Source organism: Lutzomyia longipalpis, chromosome 1 (assembly GCF_024334085.1).
Source record: "Lutzomyia longipalpis isolate SR_M1_2022 chromosome 1, ASM2433408v1".
Lineage (NCBI taxonomy): Eukaryota > Metazoa > Arthropoda > Insecta > Diptera > Psychodidae > Lutzomyia > Lutzomyia longipalpis.
Genome location: NC_074707.1, coordinates 41,070,985 through 41,084,719, shown reverse-complemented (window position 1 = coordinate 41,084,719; position 13,735 = coordinate 41,070,985). Strand labels below are relative to the sequence as shown.

Below are 13,735 nucleotides of genomic sequence, written 5' to 3'. Positions count from 1 at the left end.
GTAAGGGAAGTGGTTGACAATATTCCAAAATGGCGGACGGCGGCCATCTTGGATTTTGAAAATACGAAAAAATGAAATTTTACACCCATATTTCTATAGAAAACTTCAAACCCGAAGTCTCTATCTCTTGCCGTTCGAAAGTTATAAGGCAAAGTTTAGGCGACCGGCCGGCAGGCCGGCAGGCCGGCCGGCAGGCCGGCCGGATCAAAAATTTTCCACCACCATTTTCGTAATGTGGGATGTCTAAAACGTGCTTATACCAAGTTTGAGCCCGATCTGAGGTGGTCAGTTTTTCCGACGATTACAATACTTGGTATGCCACGATTGTGGTATACCAACTAATTATTATTACAACATTATTATTATTTATTGTTTCGGCTATATTGCCATAAACCAGGTACATGGTGTTTCTATAAAAAATAAAAAATTTACACGCATATGCCGAAAATTAACGCTAGCTACAGCTATCTACTTTTATTTACATTTTGTAGAGTACACAACGTACCTGTAATTACACAGGCCAGGAATTAATCGTCCGGCACGCAAGGAACCAAAATTTTGAATTCCTTGCTGCACAGAAGAAAGTTCCGGCTGATGCTGGAGATGGGATTTTCCACGGTGGACTGTAATGCGTGGAATGTAGGCAAACTCGAGCTTCACTTAACAACAATTTAACTTTAATAAAATAACTTTAATTACAATAAATTTACAAATTTGGGAGATTTTTCTTTGCTCACTGTGTCACACGTCTATTCTGTTTCAATGTCAATGCAAAAGTGATTTTGGGTGATATTGAGTGAGGGGAAAAATGATCGGGTAAACCCGTTAATTGTTAAGTGCATCAGGGAATTCCTACACTAGGCAACAAATTAAAGTTTTTATTTTACAAAGTTTTTCTCGCTAATAATTTTCTCCCTAATCTCTTGGTGTCAATCACCAACATGCTCCCCGGCAGAACTCTTAAAGAGTTATGGAATTTCATTCTACAACATAAAGTTAACATAAAATCTCAACTAAAGGATATTTTTTCTATAAATTTACAAACTTATTTCTATGGGCCCATTCTATTGCTATTTATATTCTATGTTCTACTAAACTATTTTTCCCTTCCGAACCATCACTCACCAAGGTTGCTGGACGAAGTTGCTGCTCCGAAACTTGTTGGTCTTCGCTCCCCGGATTTCCCTGGTGAGCCCTTTGAGTAACAACGCAGTCCAAGTGCTGTAGGTGTTTTGCAATCTCCTGATGGTTTCACGGAGCCCGGAATTTCTACGGAGACTCTGTACGGCGGTTTCTTCTTCTTCTTAACTGGGCTCAGTGCTGCACAATGTCCAGATTCTTTTGCATTTTCCTCAGAAGAATTGGATTGAGCCATGCCCGGAGGTTGAGAAATGTCCACATAATGTTCCTTCAACCATAAATCACCTTGGCAGGGCAAGGGTGGTGAAGAATTTGGAGCAACGCTCCCCGGGTGCGGGAGCCCATTTCCCGACAAATCCTTTGTGTGGGCTGGAGGCTGTGGATGGTCTACCTGGCTGAGATGAACATGGCGCACATCTGATGAATTTGATTGATGTTCTCCCACTAGCGCATATCCAAATTTAGTTTCTCTCAAGTGTGGTAATCCTGTCCCCAAAGATATGCGATGATTCAAGACTGTCGACCAATACACATCCCCACAGATGAGCATATCCACTGGTGATTGTTCCGCCCAGCGCGGATCTGCCATTTTCACGCCCACCGGAATTCTAATGGCCTTGTGATCCGTAGTCCAATTGGGTATGTTTCCACTAATTTGCGGTAAAATGAGGCAATTGACGTTAAAAGATTCTCCAGAGAGACGGGATTCAATGGTTGCTGACACCTGATGTGTACTCTGAGCAGCATTTTTACCAACACCATATACTCGAGTGTCCGAAGGGGCTGTCGGAAGGCCTAACTGTTGGGCAAGTCGGGAGGTCATGAGACATACCTGAGCCCCACTGTCTAGGAGAACTCTACATGACACTTTGGATCCATCTGCTGCGAGGATATTGATCACTGCTGTCGCCAGGTAGACCCTGGAGGAAGTATTCCGGGAGGTGGCGGAGGCAACTAGCGTGTTCAGGTGGGCAGACGGAGGGCTATCTGCTTCAACAGTCGGCGTGGGTGAGTTGGTGGGTTCCGGATCCGTTTGTGGCGGAATTTGGGCAAAATATTCGTGCAACAGGATGTTGTGCTTTCCTTGGCAACGTCTGCACTTGTGGAAGGTGCAGGAATTGGTGAGATGGGATGCCAAACAATTTCTACACAAGTTTAACTCTCGAACGGTTTCGTACCTTTGAATTGAGGTTAGGTCCAAAAACTTTTGACATCGATACAAAGGGTGGCCAACTTCATGGCAGCATTTGCAAGCTGCATTGTCGGACGTGGCCGGAAAGGCATTGGTTTGATTAATTTGACGTTTGAAGCCGGAAGCACTGGATGGATTTGGCTTCATAACCGGCTGGCGTAAGTTTTGAGACGGTTTTGGTGTGACATCAGTGGCATTAATGGCATCAATACATCTCTGGTGCAAAAACTTCCGGAACTTCTCCAACGTAGGCATTTCATTTCCATTTTCTCTCCCCCACAGTACGCGAGATTCCGTGTCTAGCTTGTCGAGGGCGTACTGGATAATCCAAGGATCTCGTTGAGTGACATTGAGTGCGTCGAGGGCCATCACAGTCTCCGACAGGGTGTTGGCAATTGTGCGGATCGCCGTGGATGGTTCGGATTGGGATACGTGAGGTATACTGAAGAATGTACGGACATGCTCTGAGACTATTTCACTATTTCTTTCAAAACGCTCAACTAGCAATCTCCACGCTACCTCAAAATTTGCCTCAGTTGTACTCAAATGCCTAATTGTGGAGGAGGCATCGCCTGATAGGGAACTTTTCAAGTAATCTAATTTCTGCACCGAGGTAAGGTTTGGGTGATCAATTACTGTGGACTTAAATCTATCTTTAAATGATACCCAATCTGCATATCTACCATCAAATTTAGGGAGATCTATTTGTGGGAGCCTGACCATTGAGGGATTTACATTGTGAGTTTGATTTGTACTTGCTTGTGTGATGAGAATCTCCATAAGGTCCTGCATTTGAGCCTGACTTTGCCTCATGAATTGCTGCATCACCTTGCAGAACTCCGCGGTCTCAGATGTGGATGTCGATGGCCCTGGAGTAGGATCTGGCAGCTCATTGGGATCAACTGGCATACCATTCATCAGCGTGGAAAGTTTCGTGAGGATGGCATCACATTTTTTGAGGAACAGTGATTTGTTGACTACCTCTGCATCCCTCGTCACATCAGTAGGCTGATTCTTGATGATTTCCTCCTGGATGGTGCAGAATTTGATGCGCATCGCTGACACGATGTTGTGCTGGGTACGTAGCACGTGGCGATCCAAATTTTCCGGGTGAGCTTCATCCAGTGTCTTCACATAATTCTCAGCGCTGCTCACCAAGGCCACCACATCGTTTCTCTTCTGCATCTCGCTCATCGTTCACAGTTGAAGCGGTGCTTGGAACGGTAGAATGGAGATGGAACTTCGCCGGGTCCCTCTTTCAGAGGCTCGATTGACCAAAATGTAGAGTACACAACGTACCTGTAATTACACAGGCCAGGAATTAATCGTCCGGCACGCAAGGAACCAAAATGTAGAGTACACAACGTACCTGTAATTACACAGGCCAGGAATTAATCGTCCGGCACGCAAGGAACCAAAATTTTGAATTCCTTGCTGCACAGAAGAAAGTTCCGGCTGATGCTGGAGATGGGATTTTCCACGGTGGACTGTAATGCGTGGAATGTAGGCAAACTCGAGCTTCACTTAACAACAATTTAACTTTAATAAAATAACTTTAATTACAATAAATTTACAAATTTGGGAGATTTTTCTTTGCTCACTGTGTCACACGTCTATTCTGTTTCAATGTCAATGCAAAAGTGATTTTGGGTGATATTGAGTGAGGGGAAAAATGATCGGGTAAACCCGTTAATTGTTAAGTGCATCAGGGAATTCCTACACTAGGCAACAAATTAAAGTTTTTATTTTACAAAGTTTTTCTCGCTAATAATTTTCTCCCTAATCTCTTGGTGTCAATCACCAACACATTTATTTAAGAGATAATAAAAAGGATATTATGCAAATTCATGGAAAAACAATTTAATTTTTAAACTTTTATTTTATTTTCTTTAATAAATAGAACAACTTTCTTAAGATTATCAAAATTATTACCGAGTAGATCTTTAAATGAAACATTACAAATTCCCCATTTATTTCTGGATAAAGAGAAAGACGGACATACTACTAGAAAGTGTTCTACTGTAAGTGGGACTTCACAAATTGTGCATTTAGGTAGGAGCATTATCTTTATTCATAAGGAAGGAATGAGTTACCAAGGTGTGACCTGTTCGGAGTCTAGTAACTACAACGCTATTGTATCTATTCGTTTTGGGTATAGAGATATTATTTACATTATCAAAAATCGACCTCAACTTATTTTCATTACTACCTAAATTTTTCCAAACTTTTTGCCTATTTTTTCTCATTAAACCTTTAATCGCGACTTTCATATCAGGGTAATCTACGCTAAAATCGGACTCAATTTGATCGTTTATCTCTTCCCTTGTTAAGAACAACGCCCTCTGAATCCCTGGTATTTCCTCTGGCACCCATATAACTTTAATTTGACCTTTAGATATTGCTATACTATCGTGAATTCTTAAAGCAAAATAATTTGTGATTTTAGTATTAGACAAAAATTCTACAGCTGAAATGGAACTAGTCGCTATCAAAATTGGACTTTGACCTGGATTATAGCAATCACAGGCATCTAGTATTGATTTAAGATCCGCGGTTACTTTATGAGTGAATTTAGAGAAATTTTTTCTTTTGCTAATACCTAGACTTTCAGACCAAATTGAATAACGTTTTAAATTTTTATTTTTGCAAGATCCCGTATAAATGACATTCCAATTAACATGACTTTTAATAATTTCTTCAAATTTTTCTTTAACGACTCTAGTTCCTGCGCCATTTTCCCATATTAATTTAATGTTTTGATTAATGTTATCGAAATTGAAAACCCATGGTGGTGTAGCAAATGGAAACTTTTTAACAATTTTATTTTTCGGAATCTTATTTTCTTGTAAAGCTGTATTTGTTATTTCGACCCAAGATTTCAAACGATTCTTACTGCTATTGCCAACAAAAAATTACTTTTTAATTAAATTCAGTTTAATATTATGAATAAATCTGAGCTCTAGCACACCTGTTAATGGTTGAAACAGAAATTCTTTTTAATTGCAAGGGATGAAAAGAAAGGTAACACGAAAAATAATTATAAGTGGTGTGAAAATGTCTCCTTTTCATCCATATGATTTTCACCAGAGCTACATCGTCACATATACCACCCCCTCATCATCGTCTTCAGAGCAGGTGCTGGGAGGGGGGGGCGGAGGTAGAGGGTGGTGGCAACATCATCATGGTTGATGCTATTCGGCATGATGTGTATCAAATTATGTGAAAATGCATATGGGAACTATTACCCGACAAAAAAGGAGAAGCATGTCCATCATGCGAAGCGACGAGAAAAATCAACGAGTTTTTCCTTCACCCAAAAGCAACTTATGGGGAAAAGTTGATGAGAACACATTTTCTCTATGAAATATTTATGTATCACCCAAAAAGTTTTCCTCAAGAAATATCGCATACACTATGTAGCAACAAATTCTTTCTCGTCTCGGTGCGAAATGATCCTTCCTCCTTGCTCGTGCGACATCATACCCCAATATCGCATTCAAACGTGCATAGAGGGACATTAGATGAAGAGCAAAAGGAGAAAAAAAAACAAATACCCTTGACGATGTAATGGAATACCTACCCGCATCCACCCACTCCTCCCCTTTTTACCGACTTTTCCCACATACTTTTCATAATGCTGTGGAGATGATATATATTTTTCAAAAACTCTCCTCAGCAAGGACGCAATTCATTTTCAAAACAAATTTCAAAATGTTCTTTCAGTGCTTTTGGCATGATGCACTAAAAGAAAATTTCACCACACATGGGGAGATGGAGGGTGGATGACTAATAAAATTTGTAAGAAAATGTTAAGATTTTTTCTTGTTGGTTTTTCCTCCTGAGAGAGAGCGCATCTTGTGATATAAACGTTTTATTTTATTAACCCGCTGTTTACGAGGTTTTCTCTCCCGAATCGTTATTTACAAGGTTATTTAGTAACCACAAGTCAGCTCTCGAAAAAAAGATGGGAAAATGCATTTCAAGTGGAAACCCTATTTAGCTTTACTACGGGGGCCCTCCTTCAGCACCACCAGCCCTGACACCAGCCGGGGCGATGCATTTGCACACAGAGTTCAGTGCTGCAGATGTTGCAACGTGCCAGTGAATGATGATGAGGTAAATGCTGTGGGGTTTCTGATGGTGCGATAAGTTGACTGATGATGATACGGCGCTATTCCGTGGCAAGCGGTGGAGATTGTGTTTAGTTGAGAATCATCGGTTCGTCACGGTGCAAGTCATTTCTAATTTAATGCGCCCAAACCCCTCGCGCGACGGCTATTAAAGCCCCTCGGAGACCACCTTATCAGTCCCTGTGACTCCCGGAGTTAAATTCCATTTTATAGGGCTTTTTATGTCACACTGCCCGAGTTACCCCCGCGGTGCCACCCCCGCTACGGTGTTTAATGTGTGTAAGCATTATTTTATTATTTTGTTGAAGCAATATTATATAAACACATTTATCCCAGGAATCCGCATACCGGGGAGCAGATACATCGTAAAATTTAACCACTGCCATACAGGATTTTTCCACAACGGCCTCCTGAAGGACCTGGTTTGCCTTGGATTGTGTGTGGGAGTGTGTAGCTTTCATGAGGGGCTAATGTCTCAATGGCTGTATTAACAGTTTTGTTAGGCATAAAAATTCCTTTAAATATTTTAACAAATTTTTAATTTTCTGGCATTTTATTTATGAGTTTTGAATGGAAACTTTTTATTGTTCTAAATATCTAATGAACAGAGAAGTTCATTAGAAGTTCATTAGTTGGGCGCTCTTTATGGCCGCCCAAGGAATTCCCTACATAAATTAAAACACAATTCTTTTCTCACCTGCGGATATGTCCGCAGCGATTCCAGAATGTATTCTGAAAAATTTATTGAACCTCCATCGATTTTATACATTTTCATATAATGCTTAATCAGCTAAATGTTTGAGAGTGGCTTGCGCCGGGAAATTTTGGAGCGGGTGTGGGAATTGGGAACAGTGGGGAATTGGCGGGAAACTTAAATATAATTATTTACCTGTTTAATCATTAAACATCTAACGTATGTCAAAAAAAAAAAAAATTCCGGCCGTCCGGAGTTTGATGCTAAATTGCAAAAGAACGGTAAAGTAAATATATCGGCCTGATGTCGTCTGATGGTGAGATCAAATCCACCCCCCTCCACCCCTCCGATCACCATTTTAAAGAATACAAAAAAATATTTTGCCTATATCTCAGCCCCTGTAATAGCTAAAAATCTGAAATTTTGATATGTTGTAGAGGCCATCAAGAGCTTTCCAACGATACCTCATTTTTGAAAATCGGTCAAGCCGTTTAGTCAATATGGCCGCCACAATTTTTAATCGAAAATCGACCATAACTCGAAAACGGCTTGACCGATTTTGATCAACCCGACGTCAAATGAAAGCTTCAATTAGTAAGGGGCGACCGTAGGCGATAAATGGTTATTTTAAAAGACCGCAAAAGGCGCTAAAGTCAATATTTTGCATATCCATTTTTGTACATAAATCAAAAATGATCTTTGAATTTTTTGTAAATTTTTTATTTTAGGTTTTATATACATAATGTACATTGGTTTTTAATTAAGTTATATATTTCTTTTTTTAATTTTGGATTTTTAAAATTTATTTCATTTGCTTGTTTTATTATTTTTTTTATCTGATTTTCCAATTCTAGGGCCTTCAACCTTGTCTCTTGATGAATTTCTCCGAATTTTTTAAATGTTTCATTGCATTTTTTTCTCCTTTTCAAAGGTATTCATTCTGCAACTGAAATAAAACAATCATTTATAATGAATAATTAGGATAAAAAAAAACAAAGTTCTAATTGTGAAATAGAGATTTCATTATATCCCAAGCTAACGAAATATTTTTTATTTATTTATAAAAATCACTTGAAGACTGTGTTGTGTATGGTAGAATATTTTTGATGATTGTTAAATAATCTCTGAGATTTGTTAAATAATTTTAAATATTTGTTAGATATTCAAATTAATTTTAGATAATTCTTGAACATATACCTACCTATATGAAGAATTTCTTTAAAAAAAGGAAAATCTTAAATATTTATTAATTTTATTAAATTTTTATAAAAAAATTTTTACATTTCTCCATTGGAGTTTTCATATTTGACATATTTTCGCTTGTATCAGCACTTGGAGGAAATACCACTTACAAGTGCTGATACAAGCGACGATATGTATGCTTCTGAGTTGAATATTTTAAATATTCTTTAAATGTTTGTTAAAACTTCTTGAAGATTTATTAATTATTCATTATTTTCTAGTATTTCTTAATATTTTTGAAATTTTTAAAAATTTATCTACTTCCTATATTGTAGAATGAAGCTGTCGCAGATCAAGATATACTTCGAAAATTGGATCTGTTATAGGCATTACTTCGTATGTAAAATCATTAGTTGTGACTTATGGGTAATGTCTGTGGTTTCGTCAAAAGCTAAACTAATAGCCTCACTATCTTTAACTTTTACATTTGATTTTATGTTTCGACTGACAGTAAATCTTGAAAGTGGAATTTCACTAATTAATTATTAGTTTTACATTCACGGAGACAACGAATGGCTAACATCCGGCTTTCACATCACTATAAAAAAAAACAACATTAAAAACAAACAAAAAACAATTTATTTTGTGTTTCATGTTTCATTTTTTCAAACATCCCTCTAATGTTGTGCATCAGAAAAAGTTTTCTTAGGTCTCGCTGTCTCGTACACAAAGATTTTATATGTTTTTCGTATTAAAAATTTTCTCCTTTTCTTGAATTTTGAAGGGTTCCTGTTAAAAAACCGTGGGTTTTCAGATAAAGGTTTTGAAAAAAAAAATTTTATTCTTGTAGCCATGTCGAAGAACCCAAATAAGAAAGCTGCATTGTAAAACCGACTAAGTCAGTTTGGAGCTCAGACCGACTTTGCCGGTTTTACAATGCAACCCTGGAAATGATTTTTTTCCACCATAATTTTACTGCTTTAGGAAAACGAAAAGGAAGTGGACCGAATGTGGTAAAAGTCGGATACCTTCTGCCCTAGGTATTTTGTATGAAATCTATGGACCTGTTGAGAATTAGAATGAATTCCAGTTGAATTTGAACATTGAATTATGGCAAGTCGGCGAAATCTATATTGCCCGAGATTGAGCCGAGCTCCGTGTATAAAATTGAAGTATAAAATTATCAAGGGCACTTTTGGTATCACCGCTATCATTGTGAGTCGTGGGAAGAATTTAAAATTTTTAATTAAATAATTTGTAAGAAAATCTAAATAAAATTTATAATTAAAGTGGAGGAAATAAAAGAGTTAAGTGGAAGAAATATATGTGAGAAATTGTGGGAAGTTCAAGGAGAAAATAAAGGAGATATTAGTGAGAAAAGAAAACCACGTGTGTCTTCAATGCAGCAGCCTGGGGAAAATTCCTAGAGGAAAATCGCGCCTTCGATTCGGAGGATCAGGATACTAATTATATTGTGTATACTCGACAGGTGACGATTCAGAGACAATCTCCCAAGACAAAGTACATCAAAGTAATATTTCTTTCAACTACATCTCATTAAAGGTACACTCAGAGAAGCCCCAATAGTCTTAGAGGAAGATCATTAATCTCTTTTTATTCCACATATACTCCAAAAGGTAAAATCCTCCCCAGACCTATATGAGCATTATTGAACAAAAGAGTACTTGCACAGGATGGAAAAGATATTGGTTATATATTTTTTTCTTTTTTTTTTTGACGTATCGCTGTTATTGCAACACTCCACAAAGAATATCCGCCAAATACAAAAGCAAAAGCAAAGAGTGAAAAAGAAAAATTGAAAATTAAAAAGAAAAATCTGCGGAAAATCCTAATGAGTGTGTGGAACATAGAGAGAGGAGAACAATCCCCAAGTAACAACAAGCAAAACCACTGAAGAAGAGCCACAATTGGGCTCGAAAGCTTTGGCATAAATTGCTGCTTTTCCTTGGGTGAGCGGGAATTTTCCTCTGAAATTGAACACCGGAAGCCTCTTGCAATAATATTGGTTATGATTTTAACAGCTAATAACTTTTAACCATCCAATGATATTGACTTGAATTAAGTGGCTGAAATTTTCACACATCTCAATCCAATCAAAAATTATTAGCTGTTAAAATCGTGACCTAACTTTCTGCCAACCTTGTAATGTTTTGGGAGTCAAAACGCGGGATCTGACCTTTTGTAAATACTCTTTTATTATTTTTGCGACGTTTCGGAGCTTTATTTCTCCTTCCTCAGGCCTGCAAATACATTATGGACAATTTCTTTAATATAACTTTCTAATTTTCTTTAACACTTTGAACTATTTTTTTAAAAATTAATTGGAAAAAATTCTAATGATTTTATATAAATCTAGTCAAGGCTTTTTTACATTTCTGTTATTGAGATTGATTCACATTTTTGGGGAAATTTTGGGGAATTATTAGGGGATTTTTTATTTTTCTTACATCAATAATTGAGGGTATTTTTGTCAAATTAATTTTCACTTTCTGCATCCACTTTGCACCAATTACGGTTCTCATCACCATGGCTTTTTGACTTGGACTGAGTTGCAGAGATCCCTCTGGTTTTTTCATTCCTCCTCATCACAGCTGAAGAACTCTTGTTGATCCTCTCTCGTGGTGTTTTCTCTCATCTTCACTCTCTGGAGAATGGATGAGTATGCTGTGCTGATATACTTGGTGTCCGTTCTCTTGTTTACATTTTTTGATCTTGTGATATATATGTGTAGACTCTCCAAGTACTCCAATTTTTTGTTCTGCTCACATCTATCCAATACTTTCACTCTCTCAAATTCAAAATTGTGGCCTCTTCCCCGTGAGTGGGTAGCTAATGCTGATGCATCATTTCTTTCGTCTTCATCTTCTTTGGCTTGTCTTATGCTTCTTTTATGTTGTATGAGGCGATCATGAAGTCTTTGGGTGGTTTTACCCACGTATATTCGACCACATGAGCATGGCACCGCGTAGACAACTCCGCTGTCCTTCAAGATGTCAATCTTGTCCTTGAGGTTTGTGTAGAGGGATATGTTTTGGTGATGTGCTTTGAAGCCAATCCTCAGTTCTTCCAATTCAATGCTTAGGATTCTTTTGATTCTGTCGCTCAGCTGTGGGATATAAGTCATGGATCTATACACTATGTCCGTTTGATCTTGTCCTTCCGCATTAATATTAGCTCTTCTATGTTGCGATGCGTGAGTGTTCCACAGTGCATTGATCAATCCTTGCGGGAAACCATTCACTCTCAGCTTTGATGTGACTGTTCTTTTGATGTTGTCAGGGTTATGTGTGGTTAATTTTGTCACTCGTTTCATAAATCCTATGGCCATCCCAATCTTCTGTTGTAGTGGGTGCTGTGAATAGTAATTTAGCATGCGATCTGAAGCCATCGGTTTTTGATACCAAATGGTTGACAATCGATGATTTTGTCTGATTACAAATGTATCCAGGTATGCTATTCCCCCATTTGTCTCCTGCTCAACAGTAAATTGTAATTTCTCATGGCACTGGTTAAAGTGAGTCACCAGTTCAGTCACCCCGTCCTCCGGGACCACGCAGAAAATGTCGTCTACATATTTTGTGAGCCCCACAATATCCACTGGAGAGCTCCTTATACGGTCTAAAAGGACATGGTCCATGACTAAATCCGCGATGGTGGGAGATAGTGGACCACCCATCGGCATCCCGTCCAACTGGGAATACAGTTGTTGATTGTAGGTAAAGAAACTAGTCTCTAAACAAAATTTGAGGATGTTCATGAAGAGTTCTTTATCTATAGAAGTGTGTGTACTAATGGTTTCCCATAAATCCTCCACTATCTGTAGTGCTAGAGCTCGTGGCACATTAGGGAACAATGAGGTGACATCCAAGCTAATCATTATATGCCCATCGGGAACTTCCAAGTCCTTAATCCGTTCAACAAACTCGAAGTAATTTTGTACGTTGAAGCCCCCCCGATTTGTTATTGGTTTTAATATGTGTGTAAGAAATTTGGACATACCATATGTTGGAGCTTTAATGCAGGACACAACTGGCCTAAGTGGGAAACCAGTTTTGTGAATCTTCGGTAGGCCGTATATGCGTGGGGTCCTCGAGTTATGTATTGTGAGTTCCTTTTTGGTGAAGACATCTATATGTTGTCCCTCATACAGTCTCTTCACCCAAATGTTGTTTTTGGTCTCTGCGGAAGCCGTGGGGTTCCCGTTGATCTTCTTGTATGTTGATGTATCTGAGACGATTTCATCCATTTTTTGTGTGTATTCTGATTTTTTCAAGAAAACTGTTCTATTCCCCTTGTCAGAGGGTGTGACGACAATGTTCTCGTGCTCCCGTAAGAATTGCTTCGTGACATCCTCTAGATGCAAAAGGTATTTTTCTTGTGGACTCAGTACGTGGTGAGAGATGTGTTTGTTTATGGTTTGGGATATCTTGGATCTCGTGCGATTTTTTCTCTCTTCATTATCATCGCTAATGAGAGTGATAACGCTCTCCACATCTGCGAGTAAATGCATAATTGCATGTGTTGGTATTTTTTGGTATGGGAGAGAGAATTTTTGGCCGAGCCCCATCAGCAGCTTTACCTCTCTCGGAATATCAACGTTGGTGGTGTTGGTCGTCCAGTCTGAGGCAGGCATATTGATCACTTGCCCTAATTGTCTATCGAGCAGTGTGTTGAATTTCTTGGTGTGAGTGCCCGTTGTGCGTTGATATTCTCTCCAAAAAACTTCTTCTTGTATGAGGAGAAAACTCTCAATTGACGCAATGTTTGTTTCCCTCAATTTTCTTCTCAGGGTCTCCAAAGATTTCTTCATTTCCCGGATCTCCCAATATGCGATTTTAATCTCAATGTTAAGAATTTTCCTCTGGAAAGATTTGGTCATATTGTCAATAGCCTTGTTGAATGGTGATTTTCTTGAAATTGTTTGGTGAAGACATTTTATATTGTTGATAATGTGTGAGGGCGTGATTCCTTTCTTGCGGCAGGTAAGCAAGAATTTCTTCTTCGCACTCATCCGCGCATACTTTCTTTGGTCGCGCATATATGTCTTGAGGTCAGACACCGTAGAGGGTCCGTGGGTAAAACCACCCAAAGACTTCATGATCGCCTCATACAACATAAAAGAAGCATAAGACAAGCCAAAGAAGATGAAGACGAAAGAAATGATGCATCAGCATTAGCTACCCACTCACGGGGAAGAGGCCACAATTTTGAATTTGAGAGAGTGAAAGTATTGGATAGATGTGAGCAGAACAAAAAATTGGAGTACTTGGAGAGTCTACACATATATATCACAAGATCAAAAAATGTAAACAAGAGAACGGACACCAAGTATATCAGCACAGCATACTCATCCATTCTCCAGAGAGTGAAGATGAG

At 38.6% G+C, this 13,735-nt stretch overlaps 1 protein-coding gene across 1 annotated transcript; it reads right to left on the bottom strand.

Annotated features, from left to right (window-relative positions):
• Positions 1–655: 655 nt before the first annotated feature.
• LOC129787381 (uncharacterized) lies at positions 656–4,117 on the bottom strand. The gene is made up of 2 exons (XM_055822917.1): positions 3,702–4,117; positions 656–3,631 (listed from the first exon to the last, which is right to left on the bottom strand). The coding sequence occupies exon 2, from the start codon at positions 3,524–3,526 to the stop codon at positions 1,118–1,120; it is 2,409 nt and encodes an 802-aa protein (XP_055678892.1). The 5' UTR covers positions 3,527–3,631; positions 3,702–4,117; the 3' UTR covers positions 656–1,117.
• Between the last annotated feature and the right edge of the window lie 9,618 nt (positions 4,118–13,735).

Bases quoted from the DNA above. Each gene is read 5' to 3' on its own strand.
- LOC129787381 (XM_055822917.1), bottom strand. From the start codon at position 3,526: ATGAGCGAGATGCAGAAGAGAAACGATGTGGTGGCCTTGGTGAGCAGC.